The 27,549-nt window shown below is 57.7% G+C and overlaps 1 protein-coding gene across 2 annotated transcripts; it reads right to left on the minus strand.

Annotated features, from left to right (window-relative positions):
* ZBTB7A (zinc finger and BTB domain containing 7A) lies at positions 1 to 27,012 on the minus strand. Of its 2 annotated transcripts, none has more exons than XM_064497284.1 (3): positions 26,770 to 27,012; positions 9,111 to 10,315; positions 1 to 5,094 (listed from the first exon to the last, which is right to left on the minus strand). In XM_064497284.1, the coding sequence occupies exons 1-3, from the start codon at positions 26,995 to 26,997 to the stop codon at positions 4,647 to 4,649; spliced, it is 1,881 nt and encodes a 626-aa protein (XP_064353354.1). In that variant the 5' UTR covers positions 26,998 to 27,012; the 3' UTR covers positions 1 to 4,646. The 2 variants fall into 2 exon arrangements, with proteins under 2 accessions (XP_064353354.1, XP_064353355.1); XM_064497285.1 differs by lacking the exon at positions 26,770 to 27,012 and adding an exon at positions 26,146 to 26,331.
* Positions 27,013 to 27,549: the final 537 nt, after the last annotated feature.

Raw genomic sequence — 27,549 nt, forward strand, 5'->3', positions numbered from 1 at the left:
TTTATTTTATTTTTCCTCTCATTGCTTTCTCTTTTTCCCGAACCGTCGGGATTCAGCAGTATCTTTGGCAACACTTTATCACAACCTGAATTGAAAAAAAAAAAAAAAAAAAAAAAAGACGACGAGAAGAAAAAAAAATCAACGCTTATATACAACCTACAAATCCCGGGGAGGGGGGAAACGCGGAGAGAGGCTCGCATGCGCTAGTATTGCCCTCGCGGGCTGTTACGCGGATTAAGGAGGTTAAGGCAGATGTATGCGGGGCCCGGGGCTCGCTCCGCTCGGGGAGGGCTGGGGAGGGGTCGTTTTTATATATATGTATGTGTATATATATATATGTATCATATATACATACACACACACACACACACACACACACATATATATATATATATATATATTTTTTTTTTTTTAGTGCAAACTCACCGAGGCTTGTGCTAAAGTGTTGCCAGCAAACGGTGCCTCCACCTAGGACAGCGGGGAGGAAGGGGGGGGCTGCCGCCTCTGAGCCCCCCCCCCCCAGCTCGCTGCACAAGGCAAAAACCTGGTGGCTCCCGGCCCGGCATCTCCGCTCGGAGGCAAACGGGCAATGCCGGAGGCACCGCTGCGCCCGCCGGGAGACACCGGCGAGGGGAGGTTAGAGCCGGAGAGAGAGGCCGGGGTTAGTGCACGGGCAGGGATGGGGCCACGCAGGGTGGCCGGGGGGGGGGGGGGGGGGGGGGGGAGGAGACGCTCTCTCTCCACTGGGAATCCTGAGACTATTTCTCTTTTTTTTCCTTTTTTTTTTGTTTTTTTCTTTTTTTTTCTTTTTTCTTTTTTCTTTTCTTTTTTTTTTTTTTTTGCTGTCCACATCGGGATGAGGGAGGTTGGTTCGTTTCCAAAGTGGCCGAGGGTGGTTTGGAGAGAAACACAAGCTTTAAAAGGATGCTGGGGAGGGGAAGAGGAGATGGGGAAAGGGGAGAAGAAGTAACACAAACTAGAAAAGAGATACCACAACTTTTGATTACAATAAAGAACCTCAAGTAACTGTCTATTTACAAGTCCACGCTAGTTTTTTGCATATGCAAGAGGTAGCCAGTGCTAAGCAGAGGTTCAGCCCTGGAAGTGGCGGTGGGTAAAACCCAGCGGCGCCCGGGGCCGCGGCACCTGGTTCCCCCTCCCCGCCACCCCCTTTCCCTTGCCCTCGAAGCTGGAGGTGGGGGGCTGTGCTGCTGTCGAAGCACCCACAAAATTGGGGGGGGGGGGGGGTGCGGTTTGCAGTTTCCCCCTGCAAAGCTTGGAGCCTTGTGGCGGTTTTGGCAACGAGGAGCTGCCAGTGGGGTTGACCTGGTGGCCCCAGACTGCCTGTAGGGTTTACGTGGTGGCCCCACACGGTCCCTGCCGAGGTGGTTGTGGGAGTACCGGGGGCGGGGGGGGCCATGGGCCCAGGCAGCACCTGGCTGCAGCTTGCAAGCGGCCTTCAACGCCCCATGCCAAATTCTGGAGGATGCGTTTTGGGGAGGGGGGGGCAAAGGTTTCGCCCAACGCTGGCAGCCTGGAGCTGCGACGCCAGAAAAGCGCCGGCAGCGCCAAGCCGCGGGCGGGCGAAGCGGCTCGCCGGCCTGGCAGGAGCACGAGGTGGGGGGGCCGAGCATGGCTGCACCCCGCCATGCCGCAAACCGTCTCCGTCCCCCCCTCTGGGAGCCTCCTCGAGGAGCCGGCGGCAAAGGGGCCGCAACGGGCAGAGCCCGCCGGAGGCGAGGGCCGGGAGGGCTTCCCACTCGCGGGGATCGCCGGCAGCTCCGCCGGCCCCCAGCGGGCACCGTTTTGGGGGGAAAAGCTGCTCTTCCCCGGCCGGGCGCTGCCGTCCCGCCGGGGGCCCAGGCCGAAGCGTCGCCGGGAGGGAGCTGGGAGAGACGTCTGGACTAGCACTGGCTATAAGACATTTAAGAAACGAAAAAAAAAAAAAAGGGGGGGGGGGAGGAGAGAAATGAACAATACACAAAAAAAACCCCAAAACAAAACCATGATTCCTGCCTAAAATTCAAGCTTCCGTTTTTTTGCGAAGTGCAATCACTTCTGAGGGTCTATTTTCAGGGCATGTCACAGAACCTAATTAGCATCGTTCCTCACATTGGACACCTTCCGGCTTGGATTCTGCCTATGGTATTTTTTTTTTTGTTAAATATATATATATATATACACATTTTTTCTTACAAAAATAAATTTAGGATTTCTTTTTTTAATAATAATTTTTTTTTTCCGTAGAAGTTGGTTTTGACTTGTAAACATGGTTTGCTTTTGCTTTTTAAATTAAGATAAAGTGATCTCAAAGTACCCGTTCCATCGCAAAGTGCTAAGACTTCTTTGTTTTTTTTTTATTTTTTTATAATGGTTTTTTATTTTTATTGCTTTTTCTGCATTAAATAAACATCCATCTCTCCCCCACCCCCACCACTCAGCCCTCCCCCCATCACACACTCCCCTCTCACTCCCTCTCCAAAATACATTCGGCCAAACCTGCTCTTGCTTTGAAAGTAAAAACAAACACCAAAAGGAGGAGGAAAAAAAAAATAAAGGAGAATCTAAAAAGTGCTTTCAAAATAAAAGGACTAAAATCTCTTTTCATTTCAAACTGTGCATTTAGAAAACAGGTGACTGGCTGAAAGGTGCCTTTTCTATCATCCTCTGCCAACCCGGAGGGGGATGCGCTATCACACACCCATATATTCATCTTTATAGCCATATATTGACTCTCTCTATACATATTTAGGGAAGGGGGGCTGGGAGCGACCGGCGGGAGATGCCCGGGCTCGTGCTGCCGGGTGCGTGTGACATGCACCGATGTGAGTCAGAGCTCAGCACGTTCCCCCCCGCCCCGAAAGCAGCCTGAAACGGCCCCGCTGGGGCCACCGGAGCAGGATCCGGACGCCTGCCACGTGCCTCAGCTCCCAGCCGGTCGCTCCCACGGCTTTTTTTTTTTTTTTTTTGGTGTGGAAAGCGGGTGCCGGGCGCTGCTCTTCCTCGCAGCCGGCGGAGGAAGAGGAGGAGGCAACGGGCCCCGGCACCGCGCTCCCAGCATCGCTCGCCGCAGCCCCCGGCCGCCCCGGCTGCGTCAAGGACTGGCTGCTCTCCCTGCCCGAGGCCTCCTTCCCCTTTAAGGGAGACCTCAAATAACCTTTTCGGAAAGGAATCGGCCATTTTTCGGCGCTTTTTCGGGCGTGCGGGAACGCCGCTCTCCGCCGAGCGCCTAAGAGCTCGGGGAGGGGGGTTCGGTTACCCCCGCGCCGGGGCGAGCGCGGCGGCAGGGCCCGGTGCCGCCGGACGGGGACAGCTGGAAGCGCTGCAGCCCGGCATGGGCGCCCGGGGCCCGCACCGCTGCCTGCCCCAGCCCCGCCAGCGAGGCCCGACCGCCTGGCTTAAGGCCTGCTTGGATCGACCGCGGTCCGAGCACCGATCCCTGAGGGTTTTCGGGAACTGGGGGGGGGGTCGGCTGCAGCGCTGCCGTGCAGCGACGGGGCGGCGCGGTCCCTCCGGCCTGGCCGGAGCGGAGCAGGGGGACACGCAGGCAACACCCAGCCGGTGGGAAAAGCAAATTTTAGGTTAAAGACTAGACAAAAATCCTTTGGGGGGGGGGGGCTTGGGGGGGGGCATAGAGATCCCTGTACAGAAAAGACCATTTTTAAGGTCTCGACCCAGAAAACCTTGCACTGCCTCATCTGCCTGCCAAGGAGACTAGGTCACATTTCTACAGAGCCAGAGACTCCCCCGATCTCCAAAGCTGCCTGCAAACGCAGCCTCGTCTGACGGCCCGGGCAGCCGAGCCTGCCCAAGAGAAATTATTTCGACCCGAGGGCACACACTGATTCAGCGGCAGAGCCAGGCTACGGACCCAGGAGTCCCGGCGAAGCCGACGGCCGGAGCCGCGGCTTCCAGCCTGGGCGTTTCGTGCCTGCTGCCGAGAGCAACCCTGCAAAATCCTGTTTGTCCGCTCACATGATTAGGCAATTTTCTACGCGCCCTGCCTCCGACTCCCCGCTCGCCACCGCGAGCCGGTTTCGCGCCCGCGCTAGCTTGAAGGGCCCATCCCTACTCCGAAACGAAAGCGAGCCGTCCAGCGCGCTGCAAAGACTAATCCTCAGCCCAGGACGCGCCGACGACGGAGCGCCGCGCGCGGCTGGGGCTGCAGCTTGGCAAGGACGGAGGGGGAAACTCGCTGCGCCCGGGCCTTCCCGGACCAGCCCTCCGAGGCACCGTGTGTACCGCCTGCCCTGAAAGAGCCCTTCAACTCTTACCATTTTTTTTTTCTATTTTTGCGTTTTTTTTTTTTTAAATAGATATCTCTTTGAAATATTTTTTTTTAACGTGTGTCTGGACACAAAATAAAGCTTTGGATTTACATGGAAGCTCCTTTCCATGCGACAGAGCCACTTTCCATCCCCACCCCGCGCTTCCTAGCGACTGCCTTTCAAAGAAAAGGTCCTTGGCTACTGAGGGATCCTCAGGGGAGCCCTAGTTACGATGGGAAGATTGGAAACATAATATATATATATATTTCTTTTTTTTCTTAAAAAAAGGGAGAGAAACATCTTTAAAGAGAAAACTGGAGGAAAAGTACTAACTAGATTTTGTGACACTTTTTTTTTCTCTGTTTGTTTGTTTTTGGTTTAGGAGAGTCCTTGCGTGTTACCCTCAGCCGACCCTCCTGCTACATTCAATCTCGACGCTTCATTATTAGAACTATCTTCAAAGTGCTGCTCTTGGCCGTTCCTCTCCACGGCGTCCTCTGACTCCTGGCTCTCCGCCCCGGCCGGAAAGCTCCCGTCTTCGGGGTTGCCCGTGGGGGTGGGCAGCCCCCCCGCCTCCCTCACCCGGGGCTTGCGGCCCCTCCTGGAGGGGATGCCGTTGCAACCATCTTTTTTAAGGTGCCTGTGCAAGTGGTCGGATCGGACGAAAGTCTTGAAACAGCTGTCACACTGATAGGGCCGCAGGCCGGTGTGAACGCGCATGTGGTTCTTCAAGTCGTAGTTGTGAGCAAAAGCGGCGCCGCACTGCTGGCACAAGTAAGGTTTCTCCCCTGTGTGTTTCCTCATGTGAACCTTCAGCTTGTCCTGCCTGCGTGGGAGAGAAAGGACAGGGAGGGGGGAGGCACGTCAGCCAGGGGCCGGGCCGCCGCGGGCTGCTGCGCCCCACCGCCCGGGCTTTGCCGCGGCCCTCGCGCCCGGCGCGGCCCTGCTGGGCGGTGGCGAAGGGGGGAACCGTCGCGCTCTGCGTTTTGCCAGCCGGCCCGAATCCGGCTTGCGTCAAAGCCCCGCGGGCGCCGGCTCCAGCCCCTCTGCTTGGAGTGGCTATGGGGGGGCAGCGGGCACAGGGCTGCGGCCAAAATCAGGCTGCCGCGTCCAGCCCTCGCGTTCCTCCCGCCGGGGAGAGACGACTCTCCCCGAGCGCGACTCGCCGTCGCCCAACGCGTTTGCCGGCCCGCGAGAAAGGGAGCCGGCGCGGCTCCCGGCAGAGCCGGTGTTACAAAACCCGCCGCGGCGGCTCACGCAGCGCGGGCCGGCGGAGGGCAGCTCGAGCGCCTGGGCCCGGCGCCAACGCGGCCACGTGAGCCGGAGTTTCTTGGTTCTTCCTGGAGGGGAAAAAAAAAAAAAGAAAAAAAAAAGGGACACGAAGCACGTTGCGGGGCAGCGAGCGGCTAGGAGCGGCGAGGCGCGGGGGGAAGCGCTCGAGCGGCACGAAGCGGAGCCTCCCCTGCTGCCGCCGCCGAGGAAGGCCGAAAAGCCTCCGCTCCGGAGCGCCCGCGAGCCAAGCAGCGGCCATGACTTTCCCAATCGGCTAGAAACTCTGCTCCGGAGTCAGCGCGAGGCCAAGAGTTTTCCTGACGCTTTGGGAAGGATTAGGGCACTGAGGTCGCGAGCTTTAAGGCAGATCCTCGAAGGCGCTGCAGAGTTGGGCCCGGTTTAAAGCGAGCTACGCGGTACGGAGCGGCGGATAAAAGCAAACGTGGAGGAAAAAAAACTCGGCTTTAACAAAATTTGCTCTTCCCTTCTTTTGGGAGATCGGAAGAGCGACGGTGCCGCTCCTCCCCGGGTGGACCAGGAAGCGAAAGGGGTTGAAAAAATGGGTGTAAACATGAGGGAAGGGCTCTCCGCAAGCCTGCCGGGGCGAGGGGGCGGAAAGGGAAGCACCCAGCAAAAAAAGGCCGGGCGAGCGGGGGAAAAGGCAGCGTTAGCGAAGCAGGACAGGGCCGAGGCCGATTCTGTGCCCCCTCCCTCGCAGAAGCAGGGCCTTCCCCCGCCAGGCCTCGGGCAGCCTTCAGCCATCTTCCTCCTCTTCCTCCCTTCTTCAGACCCAAGGGCTCCTTAAGAGCCGGGAGCATTTCGCTCCAAGAGGCACCAGGCCCAAACGGGGCTCCCCGGCGGCCTAAATTTCTGCGATACGGAGAATTATCACCGTCACCGCGAGGGAAGTTCTTTTTAACAAACGAGCTTTTGCCGGCCGATGCTTCCTCAGGGATAAAACAGCCAGTAAATACAAGTGCGTAACAAAACTGCAGGAAAACCAGAATAGCGGAGGGCTCAGTCAGGTTTACACCCCTTTTTTTACTGCTTTGGGAGCCTGGCAGATAAGGCACAGCTCGGATGCCGCGGGACAAGCGGCACAACGTAACCGGCGGCCGCGGCCCGGAGCGCAGCAGGCACCGTGCGGGAGCTGGAAACCGGCCGCGATTTTTGGGCTTCAGCCTCCAGGAGGATTTTCCATAAGCGGCGCGCAGGGCCGAGTCAGCACTTCTGAGGGCAGGAGACGGCTGCTGTCAAAAAAAAAAAAAAGCAGGACCAGCAGCAGGTCTTTGCCGGGCAGGCATGGGATGGGGCAGGCAATTAAAGGGCAGGCGGGCCGGCGAGGGGCCGAAGGAGGCAGCTTGGATGGTCCCGCTCGGGGCTTTTCTGTGGCCAACACCAGGCTTCCAGGAGGAGGAAAAGGGGGGTGATTTTGGCCTGGAAATAACACGGCCCCGGCCTGTTATGAAACGGCCTTGTTTATAACTTCAGGCTGGGCTAAGGACAGAGTTTCCATCTCGTTCTCTGCATTTAAAGAAAAAAAAAACAAAAAAACCCCTCATTCCTTCTGTGAGCCCGGAGGGAGCAGGCAGCGGGTCGCAGGCCGAAATCCAGGCAGAGAGCGGCAGCGCGGCGGGAGGGAGAGACCAAAAAGCGATGAGGTGGCACTGCCTCGTCAAACTCCTCCTCCCCGTCCCCAAAAAACACCCCACCGTGGCTCCGCACGGCAAGCGACGGCTGCCATAAACCGCTCCCCCCCGCGCTGCCGCCTCCGCCGCCACGCCAGGGACCTCGTGGAAATCCCGGCCGGCCATCGAGGGCTCCTCGTAGCAGCGAGGACCTTGGCCCCGTCAGGTGTGGCGAGCGCGGCGGCGGGGCCGGATTCGGCGGCGGGGCGTGGGCGCGCAAAGTACAGGCGGCCCGAGGGGGCCCCGGGCACCCGCGGCTCCCCTGCCGCCAGGGCCCGGGCCGGCGAGCCAGCGGGCAGGGTGGTGGGGGAGTGGTGTAAAGCTGGCACGCTGCCCCCCCCCAGCCCGGCATTATCTGCATTCCTCAGCTATCGACCGTGGGTCTCGCGCTGCTGCCTGCCTGGGTGCGGCCCCGCGCCACATCTGGGCACGGCTCCCCATGCAAACGGGGGCCTGCCCTCGGCGGGGGGCAGGGGGCAAGCAGGGCGGCGACACGGCGGCCTCGCCGGGCCCGATCCTGCCGCTGCCCTCGAGGTTCGAGGCGGCACAGCGGCCCGGCCCGGCGTCTTCGGCTCTCGCCTTGGTCAGGTCGGAAAGCGCTCGGCAGCTCGGAGGCCGAAGCCGGGGCTCAGACGCGAGGCCGCTCCTCACGCCTCCCGAGCCTAAACGCCGCAACAGCCTCTCCCCTCCTCCTGCCCACGTCCGGAACCCGTCTGACTTCATGCTGGAGCCGTTCTTCCCAGTTCCCCCGGGGCCGCCTGCAAGGGGGAATGGGCCCTGCTGGCGCTCGCCTCCCCCAGCCCCCATCTCCGGGAAGCGGCTCCCTGGAAGGGCCAGCCTGCCCTGGAAGCGAAGCAGTCAGCACTTGCGAGGCTGGGAATATTTAAGCACGCAGAAAGCAGGCGGAGCAGGCTGGGCAATTTGGCTCCTTTGTCAGCCAGCCCACACAATCTCTTGGCACGGCAAGTACGGCAAGGACGGACCTGGGTGGAACCCCCCGCCTTCAGCCTCGCACTGTAATCACAGACACGAAGACTAGAAAGAGGAGGACGCTTGGACTAAAGCAAACCAGAGGAGTCCAAACAATATCCCCTTTCTTCGGCATGCCCATGGCAGAGGGGAGAGCAGAGGAACCCTGATTAGAAACGGTGCCGAGGCAAATGCCCCCAGGGATCTGTACTGCGTTGCTGGGTTTTTGTATTTTCTTAAGGGCTGGGGCGGGAGCGCGAACACACGCAAGCTCAGGAGGTACCGTCCCGATCCCGTCCCCTCGGTACGGTGGCAGCAGCTCAACTCGCGATGGTTCACTTGAGAGAGGACATTAAGAGTGCAGAGCTTGGCCTGTTCCTAACCACCTGGCAGGACTACTAGCCACGGACGTTTCAATCATCAGATGGAGCCACTTCTAAACTACTTTCCGACCCTTGCCTCAATCTCAGGCTCCACGGCCAAAACCAAGCACTTCAGCCATGATGAGAACCCAAAGGCCTGTGCCACCGTTTCACCGACCGCGTTACTTGATCTCTGCAGAAGCCTGGGTCTGGCCAGGTTTCCAGGAGAGGTCAGCAACTCAGGACCCCTGAAAGGGTGGGGGTTTCCAAAGTCAGTAGGAACCGGGTATTAAGAAAGGCCCCTTAAGACCTCTCAAGAAAGAGTCAGACACTCAAATTACTCGTCTCTTTGGAAAATTCTGGCCTTTATATCCGACTCGACTGTTAACATGGAAATTAGTCACTGCAGGTGAGTGGGTGAGTTAAAACTGCCCAAGACCAGCCCCATGCCGACCCCCCGGCAAGAGCAGAGAGCCGGTTTTGTGCAATGCCCCCTTCTCCTCCCCCAGCACAGCAGACGCCAGCGTGGCCTGCTCCCGCCCGCTCCTTACCTGGTGAATCGGACTTTGCAGATGTTGCACTCGTAGGGCTTCTCGCCAGTGTGGGTGCGGATGTGGCGCGGCAGCTTGCCAGCCCCCTGGATCACCTTCTCGCAGATGGGGCACTTTTGGAATGCTTTCGCCCTGATCTTCTTCTCGACCTTCTGGGACCAGGACGGATACATGTCGCTCTCGTTCGAACTGCCGAAGTATTTCAAGTAATAATCCATGACCCCGTCGTCATCCTTTCGGTCGTCCTCCCCTAGCTGTTGTCTCCCCACGGAATTGATCATTTGCTGCAGCAGGTTACTAGCAGCCAAGCCATCCACCTCCCTCGCATCAGCGTCCTCCGTCTCCGCTCCAGCAGGAACGAAGCTGGGCGAGTCGCCGGCTTCCTGCTGGTCCAAAGGACCCCCTGGAGTGGCCTCCTCTTCTCCTGGTGTCTGCAGGCCACGGCCGCTGTAATGTCCGTTCTGAGAAGGTGAAAATAAGGACCCAGGGGCCTCCTCCTCTTCTCTGTCCAACCACATGGCTGGGTTGCTGTCGGGATCACAGTCATTCACCTTTGGTCTTTCGTTTATGGGGGCTTGAGAGTAGAAGTCCATGCCATTGCAGTCCGGCTCCTCCTCTTCCTCTTGGCCTCGGAAGTTCAGTCTCTGAAGGTCTCTCAACTCTTGGTTGGTCCACGGAAAGCTGCCTTGGTGGCCATTGACGGGGTTGCTCTGGAAGAACTCCAGGTACTCTTTTGCTCTGAGATGGTTCCTTTGATCAATTTGATCTACTGTATCCATCTGGTCATTTTTGGCCAGAATCTTCCTGTCCAGGAGATCCGTGCAAACATCCCTTACCGCCGGGATCTCCAGCAGTTTGGCGGCATTGAGGATGTCATTGACGTTTGAAGTGCTGACGGTAAGGGTCGCGGTGTAAGCGAACTCCAGCAGAGCCGACAAGGCGTCCGCACTAACAAAGTCTATCTCATACACGTTTTGCTGGTCCACCACTAACCCTGAGGTGAAGAGCTTCTTGAAGTACTGGCTGCACGCTGCCAGGACGGAGCGGTGGGTGGGGAACTCCTGGCCTTCCACCAAGATGACCACGTCACACAACAGCCCATTGTTTCTCTGCTCATTCAGGCTGCTAAGGATGTCGCTGCTGTGATCGGGGAACGGGATCCCTATGGGGCCGTCCACGCCACCCGCCATCTTTGACGCAAAAGGCTACGGAGAGGAGAGAGAAAATGCAGTAAGTCACACAGGCCTTTGCTGTTTGGAGACATTTGCATCACACAGAAGGTCCCAACACAGAGCTTAAAATTGCCCATTGGCCCTTGGCAGGTACTTGTTCACCAACGCCAGTGTGCTCTCTACTGTGCAATACGTGGCAGGACGCATACCCCCTGCCCTAAACATCTCCAAAGCATTATGTCTGCTGTCCTGCTGGGAATTCAAGACATGCCCACACCGGCAGGTGAGGACAGAGCCATGCTCACCTTTACTCCGGGAAGGAGGAGGAGAAACACAGCCCAGGTACTCTCAAGCTAGAGTCTGGAAGAACAGCTGAATTAGCACAGATCGGGGCCAGAGCTGGCAAGCCGTGGCAAGGCCCAGTGCTGGGCTAACACAGCCAGACAGCATCTGGACCAAGCCGGCAAGAATGCTTGGTATTGTGCTCTGCTGGCTTGAGCCTTGCTAGCAGACCCCAGCCCATTCCTCGGTGCAACCACAGCCGGAGTGTTTTGCAATCCCACCACCTCTACTGGAAAGATCCCCAGCTCCTCCAGCCTAGCTCGGGGCAGCTAAGCTCCTGACGCAATCGCACAGTCATGGAGAAGACTGTTCCTAGGGTCCAAGGGCGCGCAGTACACACACTGTCGACGAGAGGCTGGCAGGCTGCTGGTCCTGCCCTTGGAGAGGGCACAGCAGCAAGCCCAGCACTCGAGGACACCGCTGCGCAAGAAGAGGGGAACACAGATCACCCCAGCCTGCTGCTAAAAACATTGTACAAAGAGCCAAGCTCAGACACTCGAAGGCTCTGTAGTCCCCATAAATGGGGCCTGTCTAGCAGAGTTGAAAAGAGACGGTAGTTAGTCCTGGGTTAGGCAGGCGGGGAGAGAAGAGTTTGCTGCTGGATGCTAACAGTCACCGTACTACTCAATGTGTAACAACTCTCGGTATTTTGGGTTCCCAGTGCTACACCCACAACACGGTTCCACCAGCACCCTCGGATTCAGCGTTTCCCTCCCCAGCGTCCTGCCTGTGGTCACCCTCGCCGGGTCCCTCCAAAGGGGGCTCTTCCCACGCCAGTCCCAAGGCGCGTTGCCCCCCAAACTGCCAGCAGGCCTTGGGGTGCCGAGGATCCCGACCCCTTGCCAGAGCCCTGAGCACCTGGGCCACCCCAGCCCTCTGCCGAGGCACCAGCTGCGCCTTCCCCAGAGACCTCGGCGGTGGCAGGGGAGGAAGCGAGAGCAGCAACTCGGCTGCTCCCAAAAGTTTCACGGGGCGCCGGCAGCAGGCCTGGTGCCGCCCGAAGGCCCAGCTCTCGCCCCCCGCGTGCCGATCCCATAAACGCCATCCACCAAAAGCAGCAGCTCCTTCTAACGCCGAGGGTTTGCTTGGCGAGAAAATAAAAATAAGAAGAATCACTGCTGATGCGCTAGCATGGCAAAACGGATCCACTCGACTTTACATCCTCTCTTCAAAGGCTAAAATACCCAGAGCAAACCAAGCAGCCAGGTGCTCGCACGCAGGGACGCCCTTTGGGCAGCAAGCGGCCAGCGACGGGGACAAGACGTAACGCCAGAGTGAAACGCAAGCGGTAACGAAACCTCTGCAGATCCCTGACCAAGTGCCTTAACTTCCCTCCGTGCAGCCTTCCCATCTCTAAAATGGGGACGATGCTTCCCTCCTCTCCGTCTTGAGCACCAAACCCTCGAACCCTTTGGGCCCGAGATGCTCTCTGCCCGTAGATCGATTATTTGGCACAAAAGCGGCGCCGGCAGTATGGGAGCTAACGCAAACAGCAGCGCGCCTGCGCACAAACAAGGCGGCTCACGAGACATCATCAGCGCAAATCTAAGTATCAAAGTCCCCGGTTTATAGATGGGGAGACCAAGGCACCGAGGTGGGAAGCGGCCTGCCCCGTGCGATGGTGGCGTGAGTCAGTAGCACATCCCGAGCAGGATTAATTACACAGGAAGCAATTCAGAGCACTACTTCACAGCATCGGCAGCCAGCAACCAGCCACAGCACCTACGGTTGCAAAACAAAATTCATTTCCCGGCATGCCCCCTCCCCTCTCCTGCCCTGTTAGGCTTGTTAGTAGCTCTCTCACTAGTTCTCCCCAAACCTCTTAGTTTTTAAAAGCTTTTTTTAATCCAAGGAGAAAGGAATTGCTGCATCTTCTTATTTCACAAAAAGAACGCAAGACGACAGGAGACCACACCACGTTGCCCCCGCTCAAATACCTGTTGGAGGGAGGCATCCAGCCGAGCTTGGAGGGAGGGTTAAGTGACACCCTGCTAGAGAAATCAGCAATGGGAAAATAGGCAGTTCCAAGACTATTTTAAGAGACCATGAAGTACCAAACCGAAGCAAAACTCTCAAGATTAAACAGCAGTAATACATAAATCAGCCTTAAATGCTCCAGAGACTCACCATGCAAATGGGCTGGGGGGTCAGGGTGGGAAGGAAGCACCAGAAGAGCTGGGACGAATTCCCGGTAAAGCCTGTGGAGATGCTTCCACTAATGCCAACCGCCCAACCAAGGCCTCTTTCTGCACGCTGGGTGCGACCACCCTGGCCCAGCAGGGCCACAACCGCTCACGCCGCATGCGGCATCCCACCTGGGGAGGCCGAGGGCCTTCCCTCGACCCCAAGGCAGTCAGGACACCAACTCCGAAACACCAGCACCGCAGCAGGTTAGAGCTCAAAGCTGTCTTTCACAGGTTTTAAAAATAAGAGTGTCTTTTTTGGGAGGAAAAGGCTGTTTGAAAACTAGCGCTGCTCCAAGCTCTGCCATGGGTGACCTTGGGCAAGGTCACTTCTTCTCTATCTACAGAGGGTACAAGTGATCCTTCATGACCTCACAGGGTTTTGCTTTTAACCAGCCGAGTCCCAGCCGTGAGCTTTTTGGCTACAGCAGAGGCGGCCGTGGCATCGCTTGCCCCGATCCCATCAAGGGCAAGGCCACAGCTCTGCAGAAACCCCACCGTCCTCAGCCATCGTGGCATGGGCAGCGTGGCGCGCTGCTCCCAAAAAGCAAGACTGCTGCCTCTGCCCACCCCAAAAGTGACATTAGAGGTTGTTTTTTTTTTTTTTTTTTTTTCCTTTTCCCTCTTTAGGGAGCTTTTTTCTCCCCCTTTTCTAACAGGGTCACGAGACCGCCGGGGGTTGGCACGGAAAATCGTACAACTTCGCAACCCCTTCTCCTTGCACAACGTGCCTTTTGTGTCCGTCCCCGGTTCAGATCTACGGGGGCCGAGACCAGCGAGGGGGCAAGTGGGCTACGCTCGCAGGGGAGCCGCTCCGAGCACCAGCCTCGGCACCGGGACGCTCAGCCCCCAGCCAAAGGCCACCACGCTGCTTCCCCGCGTACGGGGGCCGGGCTCTTTTAAGCAGAAATCACACACTGTTCCCTTTTCAGGGGTCTGAATAGCCAGATTATTAAAGCATGCACAGGACCCGAGGGCTCAGCAGCTTAGTAACAAGATACGGAGCCTTTCAGCTTTTACAGGTTCGGAAAAGCTACTCGGGGCAGGAGCAGACGCAAGGTGCAACGGCACGTCGGCAGGTCGGATGAAATACGCTTGGAAAGGAGCTCCTGACGGACAGGTGACAAGTGACAAAAGCCACTGGCACTGCTGCCAGTTAGTCGCCTTGCTGGCAAGAACAAGGTCTGAATGGGCCACCAAGGGGGAACTTCAACTAGTGACCTAAATTTCCCAGGCAGCTCTTTTCTCTCTCTACGCACCCCAGCTGCCTAAAAAACATTATACGCTTGTTGTCCTAGACTGCGTGTCTCGGCGCTGCTGCAAAGATGCCACATTTCACCCCAACGTGGCTGCATTTCAGAAGTTCGGAAATCGCCCTCACATATAACTTGTGGCAGCTGAAGGGACCCTGTCAACTTGAAATACAGGCAATTTGAAAGAGACGGCTCACAGTGACACAAGAGCTCTCAAATCAACCGCACAAGCAGGGAAGCAAACCAAGGACTGGTCTGCTCTTTATTTAAAAAGAAAAAAAACCAAAACACTGGCATAATAAAACACATCCCTAACTAGTTGGCTAACTCTGTTTTATTGATGCAAGGCCTATTCTGCATTTCCAAAATACCAATATATAACCGAGCTTCAGTTCTGCTATCGCCAGGTTCCCAAGTCCGTCCAGTGCAGAGCCTGATTCTGCAAAGGCAAGAGCGTCACTTTTTTCCTATAAGAAATGCTGCTGAATATACAGACAAGCAAAGAAACCCTCCTTGAGCTGTTGTTCGCGACAGTCTCAGCCGTTCTAGGGCAGACCGGGTTCACGCTGAGGCTGATTTTAATTTGATGCCACCCCACGACATTAAAAGGTTGCTTTACTGTCTTAAGCTAAAGCTATTGACTCACTCCTTCCAGACCTAGCAAACTGCAGAAGACGGCTTTAACTAAAAAAAAACCCCTAACTCTTGTCTAAGCACTTGAACGTGATCCTAATTGATTGCCATTGATCTGGGTTCTTACAGCACTTCTGGAATTTGACATTTGCATCCGAATGAGACGACCGGGATCACAAGCAAAACCGCTGACAAAGCACTCCCTAATTACCAGCTCTCCCCATACCCTCTTTTACTCCTTTGCAGTTCTTTAAAATTTAGGAACCTGAGTAGCTAAAGAGGGCTCTGAAATACGCGGGTATCGGGTGGAAGAGCCTAAGCCACAGCTGGTTAGTCGGCAACAGCAGATGTTTTCGATGTGCTCTTCCTCCCAAAAGATCCCAAATCACTCCACAGAGCTCTCCCTCTCCGGCGGAGGTGCCACGCACTCCAACAAGAAGCTTTTACTAACATTTACTAACGTTTCACCCTCTCTGGAGAGAAAGGGAGAATTATCGTCACCTTATGCACCGAGCGTGAGGCGAAATGGCTTTAGGGCACCACGTTGCTCCAAGCCGCGGCGCGAGGTTTCCTGGGAATAAATGCATTTTGGGTCAGGAGGCACGTGGCGTTTGGCCTCCTGCATCTCCCCGTGCCCAAAGGACGGCGAGTGCAAGTCGCCACGTCCAATTTCTCAGCGGAAACGCAGGTATTATAGCATCAGAGCAGACTTTGCAGCAGCGCTGCTGCCGTGCGCTGCAAAAGAATTATTAAAAAAAATGTTGCTATAAAAAAAAAAAAGAAGAAAAAGAGTCCGTGGTTTGCTGCCCAAGGCCCAAACATTATCCTATCCCTCGCTCACCACCAACTGCAGAAACGGGCATTTTTTCCCTATGAATAGCTCACCCCAATTATAGGTCACACAATGCAAGGCCTTGTCTCTTCCATTTATATTTAGGGAGCAACCATCCCGGGTCCCCCCTTCCTCCTTCCCGCTGCGCGGACACGTCTGCAAGCCTGGATCCCTCGAGATAAAAGCGCAGCTCTCGGGCCACGCAGCGCACGAGCCATCTCTGCCGGCACCGAGCTCTGCAACCTCACGCGGACAAGCCCCGGCAGGCCTCCCTCTGCCCCGGATCCACCCTCAGCTACGCGGAGGCCTCGGGAAACCCAGCTGGCACGCAGCAGCGGCAAGGTGGGAAGACGGGCGGCAGGAGGAAGCGAAGGAGGGTGTTTTGCCCGCTTGGGAGAAGTCCCTCTTCCAGCTTCTCCGCGGCGCTATTAAAATTCAACTGCTCTCCAGAAGGAATGCGCTGCCGGCAGTTTAGTGCCAAACTATCCGAATTATGCGGACCTGCAAAACAGATGCAAGTTCCTGAGATGAAGACCCTCCACATCACCAGGAACAAATGGCATTTAAAAATAAATAAATAAGTTTTTCCTCCTCTTTTTTTAATACCCACTGTTTTGGTAATGCAGCAGGGAAAAAAATCTTCTGTGCTGTAGAGGTAATTGAGCCGTCTACGGCAAAAAGAGCGAGTTCAGCTGTCTTAGATCTTAGCTGGATATCGCATCCAGGGTAAAACAGCGAAGGCTACATATGACACGACCACGCAGCCATTGAGGGCAAGAGATCAGAGCAGAACTAGCCTCCTGCGAATATCTGTGGCCTCTTCGCAGACAAAACGGCTCTGTTCTGCTGACGGGTATCCCCTCCAGCCCCCCATAAACCCCCTTCTGAAGGGGCCAGCTCTGGGAAGCTGCTTGCTGCCTCGTGCCTTGGCCACAGCTCTCAAAGCAGGTCCTCAGCCACCCGTGGCTCCGGCTGCCGGATTCACAAGGCGAACGCTTGTCTAAGGAAGGAGCCTGACCACTGTCAGGAGGATCTGGCAAGCTCCCAAGGAGGTTCGGGGCTTCTGGGCGCGCCGTCGGCCAAACTGCTATGCCAACAAGACGGTAACGCTCTTTCCAACCACTGGGTCCCCCAAGAGGAGGCTTGTTTGGAGCCTTCTGAAGATCTGAATGTGGCAGAGCTTTCCGAGCAGCACGCTTCGACATCTTGGGCTGAACGTGAACCAAAGCTGAAACAACTGAGATGCCGGCACAGTATCCGATAAGCTCCTCAGTTACAGCAAGTAACACCCAACTTGATGAACTCGCACCTGCATCACGTAGGCAGGAGAGCTGGGACTTTTCTTGCCAGGTCCAACCCGCCAGGGAAGTCTGCCTCTCCCAACTGTCTAGAGAAATGTGCCTGGGCAGCATGGGAAGCTCCAGCACATCAATCCTCCTTCCAGGACTGCTTCGTACCCAACTGCTACCCAAGGGGAAAGGAAACCCTCCCCAAAACCTACGGACACATCAACCGCCAATCCCTCAGCACAGATCAGCAAAGCTTCCCTCACCTTAGGAGACCCTTTTCTCCCAAAGAGCTTTACAAGTCATATATTGGCATTGTGGAAACACCTTATGCGCCGCAGAAATGCGCCGGTCTCCGGAGCGGGACGCACGATTTAGCCACACGGAGCTTCGGACAGGAAGGGGGAGCGGGAGGGAAGGAGAATCCCACATCCTGCGAACGCTGCCAAGGGAACTTTGGGAGGAAGAATATACAGTAATTGCTCCAACTGAAGTTTGGACGAAGCGCTGGAATTGAACGCCCCTCGGTCCCTCAACGAGCACCGTGGGAACTTCAATGACCACAAGCAATAAAGAGCCTCGATTTTTGCTTCGTATTAAGAAAAAATTACCTCCAACGGCGGAGCGCCAGGAGGAACGGGCGGTGCCAAGCGCCGGCTTCGCCACGGCGCTCTCCTCTCCACGGGCCGCCCGAGAGGGGCAGCTCTGCAGAGCCGGTGGAACAAGGACAACCCTCCCTCCGACTCCAGGCGGCCATTTCCTAGCTCAGGAACGGCTGCATCCTGTGCTCATTCAGAGCAGCCTGCGTAGGTCTGATATATTTGGCAGAGCATCTAAATTGGTCTGGAAGAGCTGTATCTAAGACTTGGGAGAAAGAAGTCCCAAAGCCACAGCCTGCGTTATGCCAGCGTTTCAGCTCAAACGTGAAAACCGTGGTAGGCAGATGCCAGAGCTAATCACCACCACCAGAAACCCCCAGCAGCAGGTCAACGGTGAACATCACCTCGTCACTCTTGACCAGGGTTTGGGGGCAATTCAGCAATGTCCCCTTAGCTCGGGGAAATTATGGCAGTGCAAGAGAGAGCTTTTAAATTTACACCTCGGCCTGCTTAAAACCCTTTCAGCATTCAAAGCTTTCCCCTCCCAGCCCTCACTGCCGCGGCAGCAGCGGAAGGAGCCGAAGGGCAACCTCGCAAAGGCACCTCGACTGCGTAGCGAGGCCCGTCTGCGCGAAGCAGCTATCCTCGCTGCCGCGCCACGATCGGAGCGAGAGGGATCGGGCTCCTGAATCCTGCCGGCAACTCCAGGTTGCAGAACAAGCTGCAGAAGCGGCAGCACGAGCGCAATGAAGCAGGGAGATAATTACCACCCGGTCGGAGCCGGCATCAGCCGTTCTGTTAGGAGGTAACGAGATGTTAGAGGTCTGCGATTCCTCATCGGGCTAGAGGAGATTGTTAGGGATGCTGCTGCAGAGCCCCACCAGGAAGAAAAAGGCTAGCTGCTCTTCGTCTTTGCTTTCTGAAACTGTTCAAATTGAAATGCTTTTCACGTGATGGCCAAGAAGAGAAAGGACCGACCGGAGGAGGTCTTTTCAGGGATATGGACAAGGAAAGGACGGGTGGAAGAAAGGGCTCTCACACCTACAAGGTTAAACACCAAAGTCGGGGTCCATCTGGCCAAGTCCTGCTCCGACCACCTAACCGACCCTTCAGCAATCCCCTCCCTGCTGCTCCTCCCCATTCGGGCTCAGGACGTGGATCCAAACTCAGACCCCGAAACGCAACCGTAATACAAACGATCTCACTACCGCTAACGAAGAGGATTCAACTGAAACAATCTCGAGCAAAGGGAAAGTCGCTAGCGACAGCGCCCGGCACGAGGCCCACTCCAACATACCCTGAATGCTTTGGTGGGAGTGAGCGCTCTGCACCACTCAGGATAAGGCCTATGTTTTTAAGACAACCCTAACGGAGGTCACTGCATGGAAAAGAGAAACAGTACAGCTCTGTTTCTAAAGATGCTAGGGGCTAACTTTTACAATCATGGAAACAAACACGAGATGACCAAATTTCACGCTCTGCAGCCCTGCAGATCTCTACTGATGTCTATAGATGGGAACGGATTTCCTTCCAGGGCACAACACAGGCCCCCAAAGCGCAAGGAGAAGTTCGGTTTCCATTGCAGCGTCAACTACGGGCAAAAATCAGAAGCAGAATCAGTCCTTAACAGACGCCAGTGGTCCGCTCCCACGTGCCAAATCACATGGCAAGGCAGCACTGTTTGTCCTCTACCCAACCTGCTGAGACATCAGACAGCGGCAGCCTCCACGCGGCAAAATACCAAGGCTACCCGACCGGCTAACTCCACAGAAATGGTGCTGCACCAAATCAACGCGCAGCCATTTTCACCACTGACGGCAACAAGTAGGACATATTAAAACTCCTCTTATGTTGCAAGGTTAGCCTTAACTGGTTACTCCACCCAGACCTCCTTGCCAATTTTCTCCTTTGTCATCAGAGACCATATTTAATCCAGCAGGAATGTGCCTCGATTCAAGACTGTGTAGTAACAGCTTCGAGGCCTGTGCGCGCATCGAGCCTCTACGCGCATATGGATTTACTTTTGTATTAAAACCCGTCCATCGCCCACGCCGCTGCACTGCCACGGGCTTTCCCAGCAGAGACTCTCCGGTTGGAACGGTCAGTCCTGAGCCCATCAAGCATGGTGTCCGTGCCGCGGCTGCCACCCGACAGCAGGGCTCCGCGCCGACAGCCACGGGGCAATCCGAAATTTCCCCATGCTGGGAGATGAGCCAACACCTACCGCTGAGGTTGACAACTGCCTGGTCAACCCGAGGTCCTGCTGCAGAGCCGGCTTCGCTCCCACCGCGGGAGCGGTGGCACTTCAGCGAAGCTGGTTACCTTGGATGAATTATTCCCAGGCCTCCCTCTCGCCTCCGCCTCTCGGAGCTACGCAGCCCACCTACAGCACCCGCAGGCTCGTGAACATTTTGGAGCACGGTGTATGGGGTCAGGAAGGGCAGCCACCCTCGCGTTAATGCAGAGCGCTTGTTTTGCTGCTGAATCGAACTCGGCAAAAGCCCGAATGTGCCCACATGCCCGTTGCTGCAGCCCTCTAACAGGTTCTCTCCCACATAGCTCTGCTGTTGCCATATAGCAACAGATCAGCTCCCTGCAAAACCACAGCGGGGTTTTCGAGAGATCCTGCAGAACACCAAACCCGCAGCATTCAGCGCCTCCTTCTCCTACATGCTTTTGAAAGCCTCAGAAGTTACGCGTGAAGGAAAACAAAACAAAACAAAACATGAAACTACATTTGTTTCGATCCTGCTTTAAAGAACCACTCTTTGCTTGGGAAGCTCAGTGCATCCGGAAGAGGAAGATTTCTTTTTAAACTCGAAAGCTCTGTAAACCCGGAGGCAACCGGGTCCTGTGCAGGAAGGAGCTGCCGCTGTTTCCAAAAAGCGGCCCAACGCCCCTTTGCCAAACGAAGCGAGCGAAAACGCCGCGCTGAAAACCGGAACGGCCTCCAGCGTGAACCCCCTACTCAGCAAAACGCAAACAAAGGAGCTGCCCGCGGGCCCCCGCGGAGGGACGGCAGCGTGTCGCGAAGGGGGAAAAGTCGGGCAGCGCGTTCCAGCCGCTCCGGAACGGATGCGGACGGGAGCCTCTTGCGGGTCACGTTTTTGCTCCCTCTCTTTCAGAGGCAAGGCGTGAACACGGCCCAGCAAGAGGCCAAATCCTGCCCTCCCTACTCAGGTAAAAACACTCCCCCCAGGGTCACCACCAGGCTTTTCTCCCCGGAAGGCCTACAGAATTGAGCACCTTCGGACGGGCACCCTCCCCCTATATCCATACGTATTTCCATCTCGGAAACCGATAAAATAAGAATTACTCAAATCCCAACCCCTCCTCCCCATCTCCTGCCCCTTCCACAGCTTCCCCGCACCTCCCCAATGCCCCAGGCGCACCCAGCTCCCCATGGCTTTCCCCCCCCAACCCAAACTCGGACCGCTTCAATACCGTAACCGTTTTACAGGTTCCCCCCAGGCAGTCGCAGCACCCTCCCCTCTGCCAGAACCCTCCCTCTAACAAGCATGACGTTTCCTGCCCCGCTCCCCCCGCCTTCAGCGTTTCAATGTCCGAGGTCTAGCATTAGTTTAATTGCCTCAAACGGCACCTCTAAGACCAGTAATCTTTTCCACACCAGGAAGGAGAGCAAAAAAAAACATATAAGTACGATTAAGATTGGAGTTTACTGACAAAGCGGAGCATACCAGGCAGGGCAGTCACTTATGTAATTCCTAGTTTGGGGATAAACAGATAGCTCTCGTCTTGCCGTTTCTGACTCCGCGCGACGTGTCTCGAGCAGCAAGCGTGCCGTACGATTCACTCCTGGGAACGCCGTCCTGCCATGAGGTTTTTTCTCCCCTCCCTCTTCAGCGCCCGACCTGACAGCACGGGTACGAAGGGAGGGAGCGCTGAACCGGCACCCTGTGCGCTCTGCCTGTTGAGGCAGGAGGCTCCGGTAAGCAGAGAGCGGCAACCTGTAGCTACAAGCCTACGGGAGACACTTGCCCAGCTCGGCGACTCAAACAAACAAACAAACAGAGCGAAAAAAGCAATCTCTTTATTGGTTTCCAGTTCGCCAGTGGGATAAAAGGTGCACAAACCAGGAAGGAAATGAAATGCTCCCCAACCGAAAGCACAAAGTTTAAGCGTAGTCAATCGAGAGGGAGTTAAAGGGCTGGTCGGGGACATCATCTGCCGGGAAAACCAGGGCATCACTCCTTCCTGGGGTGGGGAGAGGATTTCACGCGGGCATTACAGAACAACAGGGGTGGAAACCAGAGTGAAAACAGTCCTGAAGGTGCTAAATGTTCACCAGCAAAGAAACCACCCACCGGGCGCCTTTCAATCCGGGTCCCTCACCCTGGGGGATGGCGGGGGGAAAAGGGGGATCCGCAGGCGACTCTTAAGCCATCGGCGAAAAGCACTCGCGAAAGCAAGGCTGCTGTCAGGGAAATCGCGCTCGTGACGGGCAGAGAGGACCATGCGCCCGCACGCATTTTTTAAGGGGTCTGCAAAGCGAAGGAGCCTGAAAGCCGCTGTGCCAAGGGATCTGCAGTTCATCTCACCAACGTGGCCTTGGCTCCCACCTGCAGCCGCAGGGCAGCTCGCACCAGTTTCCAGTTTCTCACACCTTGTCACATTAAGAGAGGACACTGATCCCTATAGTTTCCTTCCATCCACAGCCAGGGCCACCGCCTGCTATCTTGGAGGAAGATTTACAAGTCTCCGAACGCAGCAGGGCCCTTAGGGGAGGCATCTGAGGGTCGCTTTGGAGCCCGCGGCAACCCAAGGCGGAGGAGAGACGTAGCTCCACGCGCACAGTGAAATAAAACGTGTCCCGGCTTCGCTACGGGAGCCAGCAACGGCACCAGGGTGGCATGGAAATCGAAACTGTGCACGGAGGGAAGATGATATGGCCAGGGAGGCTGACAAGAAACAATCGTCCCTGGATACTCGCGGAGGATCCCGACGCTCGTCTGACCTCATTTACTCCCGCTCTGACGTCCTACTGGAGCTCCTCCAGGGTTAGCAGGATGCTCCAGGCGCGGGCACCGAGGACGGACGCACTGCTGAGCGCCTCGACCCGCGCCAACCAGAAGGGAGTACTAAACACAAAAAATGTGCCAGTTTGGATCAAAGGGTCATGGGACTCGGTGCAAATGCTTCTCTTCATCCTAGATACCGACTTTCTCTCTCCCTTTCTCTGGATTTTACTCATCAAAAGGCTTTTAATTACAGATTGCAGCTAGTTTCTTCAAAGTCGGGGCTAAGACTGGTTGAGAACGTAGTTAAGAGCAACTGTTTATTGCTTTGACTAAGGAAGATAACAAATAGGAGTCTGATTGTTTGTCACAGATGTCTTCTCTTTCAATAAACGCAACATCCTGAGACTGGGAAAAAACCCTCAAGTGTCAGTTTTAATCAAGATTAAACCACAGCTCTCAAACATTTCGGCTCTGTCTCAAGCACGGACATGGAATTTCACAGGCCTAAATTTCAAGGCTGGGCACCTGTGGCGGGGAACTTGATTTTTACGGATTCAAAACCTGGCTCAGACAGCATTTTATTCCCTAAATGAAGTTTGGGGTAAGCCAGGCAGTCCAACCAAAGCATCACAGCATCTTGATATAAGCGTAAAGTTCTTAACTCATTTGCGTCCCTTGCCGAAATCCAGTTTCCCACGCCTGGGAAACGACTATAATTTTCAATTCCACTTTCAAAGGCGTGAAATACAAGCGAATTCACTGCACCAAATGAATCCCACGCAGCAGGGGCTGGCCAGCACCTCTACAAAGCAAACCTGCTCTTTACACGTACGATACGGCTAAAAATCATCAGCCCCGTACCACAATATGCAACAAGGTGCAAATAGGAGGAAAAAAAAATAAAAGAAAAAAAAAAGCATAAGAGAAGAGTTGTGGATCAGCAGAAAACGAAGAACTACTTTTATTCACCACCAAATTTATTAAGGACTCTCGCCTTGCAAAACCCTCCCCCGAGTTACTAACGCAATTAAGGCTTGGTGGAAAAATCCCACCGTCTCATCCATGTTTGGGTTGTGCCTCTTCACTCCCTCTCTCCCCAGAACAAGCCTAAACAGGGGCCCGAATGAATATTAAACAAGAGTGGCTCCTCTCTAATAAACTGCCTTTTTTTTTTCTTAAAGACAACATCTCCAGCAAACCAGCAGAATTCACAAGCCAGCTTGTCTCTTCCTGACCAGCCCTCAGAAGCACCCAAATACTGCAATTTTCAACCAGAACCAGCAGAAACATTCAGAAATAGAACGAGATTCCCCTTTTTAGAAAACAACAAGACCTCAAAATCACGGGATGACCTTTTAGCAGTGCCACACACAACTTCAGTCCTGGTTAGATTGTAAATTCTTCCAGGCAGAGACCTTCCCCACAGATGTCTATAAAGCACTTATTATATAAGCAACGCTCTCGATAGCCAAGACAATTAACAGCGCAGGGATCGTGGCTAATCTTGAACACAGACCAGCAGCAAACTCCTACCAAGGGGCCATTACAAGCAGCAAGCAACTTTTGCTCTCTGGCCTCCTGCAGCTCTGCAAGTAACAGGACCTCCAGGGAGAGGCCAGGAGGCTCGCTAAGAATATCAGATAGCAAAAGGAGATATAAGCAGTCGTATTGATCGCCAGCGGGACGTAACCGTAACCGGTAGTTTCAACGTATAAACTCAGGGATCTAAGAGTGCTGGTAAGAGGAAGCCCCTGTATGCTGGGAGTCCAACGAATTAGTTCACTTTCTCCAACACTGTTGAAACACCGCCACTAACAAAGCCTTTTCCCCACAGGTAGCTGCCGGCTTGCCTCCAGATTCAAACCATGGTCACCACAACAATTTGCTCACGACACTGTATCTCCTGCAATCGGCCTCGCAAACGCGGCGCTCCTGGAGAAACTCACAGCAACCTTCAGCTCTGTCTCGGGTTCAGCAAGGGAGCTTTGGAGACGGACTCAAGGCCTGAAGCACAGGCTTGATTCACGACCCACCACCTCAAACTCAAAGGATTCACCGAGCCCTGATGAGGGGGCCAAGGGAGCGTCGAAATACTGGACAGGCAGCCAGGTGCGCCCTTGCGCTCCCGGCAAAGGTGAGCTGCCCCTTCGACTGCCAGCCGGGTCTCCACATGTCAGCCTCCGCAGCAACTTGCCTGCCTGTGCTGCTGCACAGGTCCAGCAGGCAGGGAGAGAGGCTTAGCCTACACGGCTCCTCCACGGCTCCTCTCCGGGCAGGGCCCAGCTGATGGCTGTCGAGGCCCCAACAACCGCGGGTGGATTATCACTGCGAGCTGCTGCTTGCTTTCTGCTTGCCCTCTACCCCTGCGTACCGCAGGGCGTGGGGGAGGAAGGGGTGGAAAAACCCCACAAAACAAAACCCAGCGACGACACCCGTGATCTCCCCCACCACCGGCCCCAGCGCCTGACAGCAGGGGAGGCCGGCCGGGAGCGAAACCCGCAGCGGCCACCTCGGGGCGGGGGACGGAAACCCCCCGGGAACGGGGCCACGGGGCGGGGGGGGATTTCGCCGGCCCGGGAGGGCGGCGAACGGAGCCGCCGGCCCGGCCCGCTGCCCCTGGGCCCGCTCCCCGCCGCGCCGCGGCCTGGCAGGACGCAGGCCCCGGGGGACCCCACCCAGCGGCCGGGCCCCCCCGCCCGGGGTCGGCCCAGCCCCGCGGCCCCCCCGCGGTGGGGCCCACAGGGAGCCTTGGCCGGGCGCCACGACCCCACCCCTTCCCCCGGGCGGGCCGCCACCAATGGAGGCCAGAGCGGGCGGGGGGGGAGGAGGAGGGCGGGGAGGGGCCGGGGGGGCGCGCGGAGGCGAGGCGAGGCCCCGGCCCCGCGGCCGCCACCCGCGCCCTCCTCCGAGTAGGCCGCGCCGAAGCCTCGGCCTCGCCTGGCGGCGCTGCCCGCCGCCCCGCCTCAGCCCCTGGGCAGCGGCGCCCCCAGGCAGGGGCGGGGGAGGGGGGGACGCGGGGAAGGCGGAAGCGCGGGCGGGCGCGGGGCGGGGGGGGGCTGTGGTGGAGCCGGCCGCGCAAGGCGCCCGCAGGCCGCCCGCCCGGCGCGCCCCCCCCCCGCCGCGCTTGTCCTCGTCCACCCCCCACACCCCGCGCGCCGCCCGCCATTGGGCCAGGCGGCGGCGGGCGGGTTCGCGGGCAGAGGGCGCGCCCCGATTGGCCCCGCCCGCTGCCCATCAACACGCCTCCCAGCGGCGGCGACCGCGGGGCGGCGCGGGAGCCGTAGTCCGCGCGCCCATTGCACCTGCAGGGCGGCGCGTGGCGGGCGGACTACGACTCCCAGGAGCCCCCGCGGCGCGCGCCCCCCCCCTCCCCGCAGGGCCCTTCCTCCCCCCTCCCCCCTCTAGGAGCCCCCCCAGCGCGGCCCGGCCAAGTACAACGTATGCAGGCTGGGGGGGGGGTAGCGACGGGGGGGGGGGGGGGACAGCGGCCCCGGGCCCGGCCCGCGCCCCCCGCCCGGGCCCAGGACCCCCCGCCGCCAGGCTGTGCCCCCCCCCGCGGTCACGGTCCCCCCCCGGGCGGGGGGGGCTCCTATCCCCTCACGCACACCGCCCCCCCAGCTTGCCTCCCCCTCCGCACCCTCCCCCCCCCGCCCCAAGAGACCCCCCAACCCCTGCCCCCCCTGTCCCTGCCCCTCTGCCCCCCCCGCTCGCCCCTGCCCCCCCCGCCGCCGCCCCCCCCCGCGGCGCGGGCCGTACCCGGGCGGGGGCCGAGCGGGCCGAGGCGAGCGGGCCGTGCCGTGCCGAGCCGGGCCGGGCCGGGCCGGGCCGAGCCGTGCCGTGCGGGCGGAGCAGGCTCTGGCCGCCCCGCGGGAACTGCTCGGCGAGGCCCGTATGCGGCTCCTTCCTGCTCCGGCCGGGGCCGCCCCGCTCTTAAAGGGGCCGCGCCACCGCCGCCGCGCCCCCCCCGCCCCGCTGCCCCCCCGCTCCCCCCCGCCGCGCGCGCGCGCCGCCGCGCGCCACCCCTGCAGCGAGCGCGTCGGGGCTCAGCGCCTCGGGGGGGGGGGGGCGCAGGGGGGGGGCACCCGCTGCCCACCACACTCACACCCCTGCCCGGGCCCACGTGGAGGAGGGAGGCTCCGGCCCCCCCGCCTGCGCTGGGTGCCCCGTGTCCCCCCTCCCCCATCACCGCGCTCATGTGTCACACCCCCGTGTCACCTCCACGCCCCTGTGCGCCGTCACCCCCCCCATCGCGTCCCCCCCTCTGCGCCCCCCGCGTCTCCCCGCTCTCGCCACCCCGCCAAGGGGAAAGGAAGGGCTGCCGTTTGTCGGCCCGGAACCTGCCCAGCCGGGCACAGGGGAGAGGGAAGAGGACAAACCTACCCGCAGGAAACGCCGCCTCTGAGACCCGCCCTGAGGTCGCAGCCCAAGGAAGGAGGCAGGTGGCTCCTCCGCGGCTCCCCATTGCCGTCTCCCCGCCGAGGCAACGGAGCTATAGGTCCCTCGGGGTTGCCCACCCGGATGCCCACCATTACGCTCCAGAGTGAACAGCTCCCTCGGGCCTCTTTCCTGCAGGCTGCTGGGCTTGTCTGCATGAAACACCCACAGCATGAGGTACCTGGCTCAGGGGAGAATTTGACTTTTAAAAAAGTTAAAAAAAAAAAAAAGAAAAGAAAAACGCTTTGATCAAACACTACTGAGCCTGGCCAGGTCCTACAGCAGGAGCTTGGCCAGGTTGGGAGCCCGTAGGGGGGACTGCGGGGGGGGGGGGGGCTGAGCTCCTGCCCCATCCGCCATGGCCCCAAGGAGACCCCCGCCACCACGGGGATTTCACCATTTCTCCCCCCAGCACCGCAGGGATTTCACCGTTTCTCCCCTTTTTTCACCGCGCTCGGCTCTTTGCGGGGCAGACGAGGGCTCCGCTGGAGGTGTCCACGTGCGCCCCGCCGGGCCCTGCGACCTCGCGCACGCCAGCCACACGCATCCGGCGCCAGCAGGTGACGAGCCCTGGGAAAACCGGGGTGGGTTTTAAAGGATTTCAGCGTTATTAGCCCCATTTCGCAGCTGGGCAAACAGGCAGCGAAGGGAGGAAAAACAGGCTGTGAGCTGAGCTGCAGCATGGGGGGGCCCTGCATGCACGGGGAAGGAAGCATCGGGGTGCGG

This window comes from Dromaius novaehollandiae, chromosome 25, assembly GCF_036370855.1.
Source record: "Dromaius novaehollandiae isolate bDroNov1 chromosome 25, bDroNov1.hap1, whole genome shotgun sequence".
Taxonomy (NCBI): Eukaryota; Metazoa; Chordata; class Aves; order Casuariiformes; family Dromaiidae; genus Dromaius; species Dromaius novaehollandiae.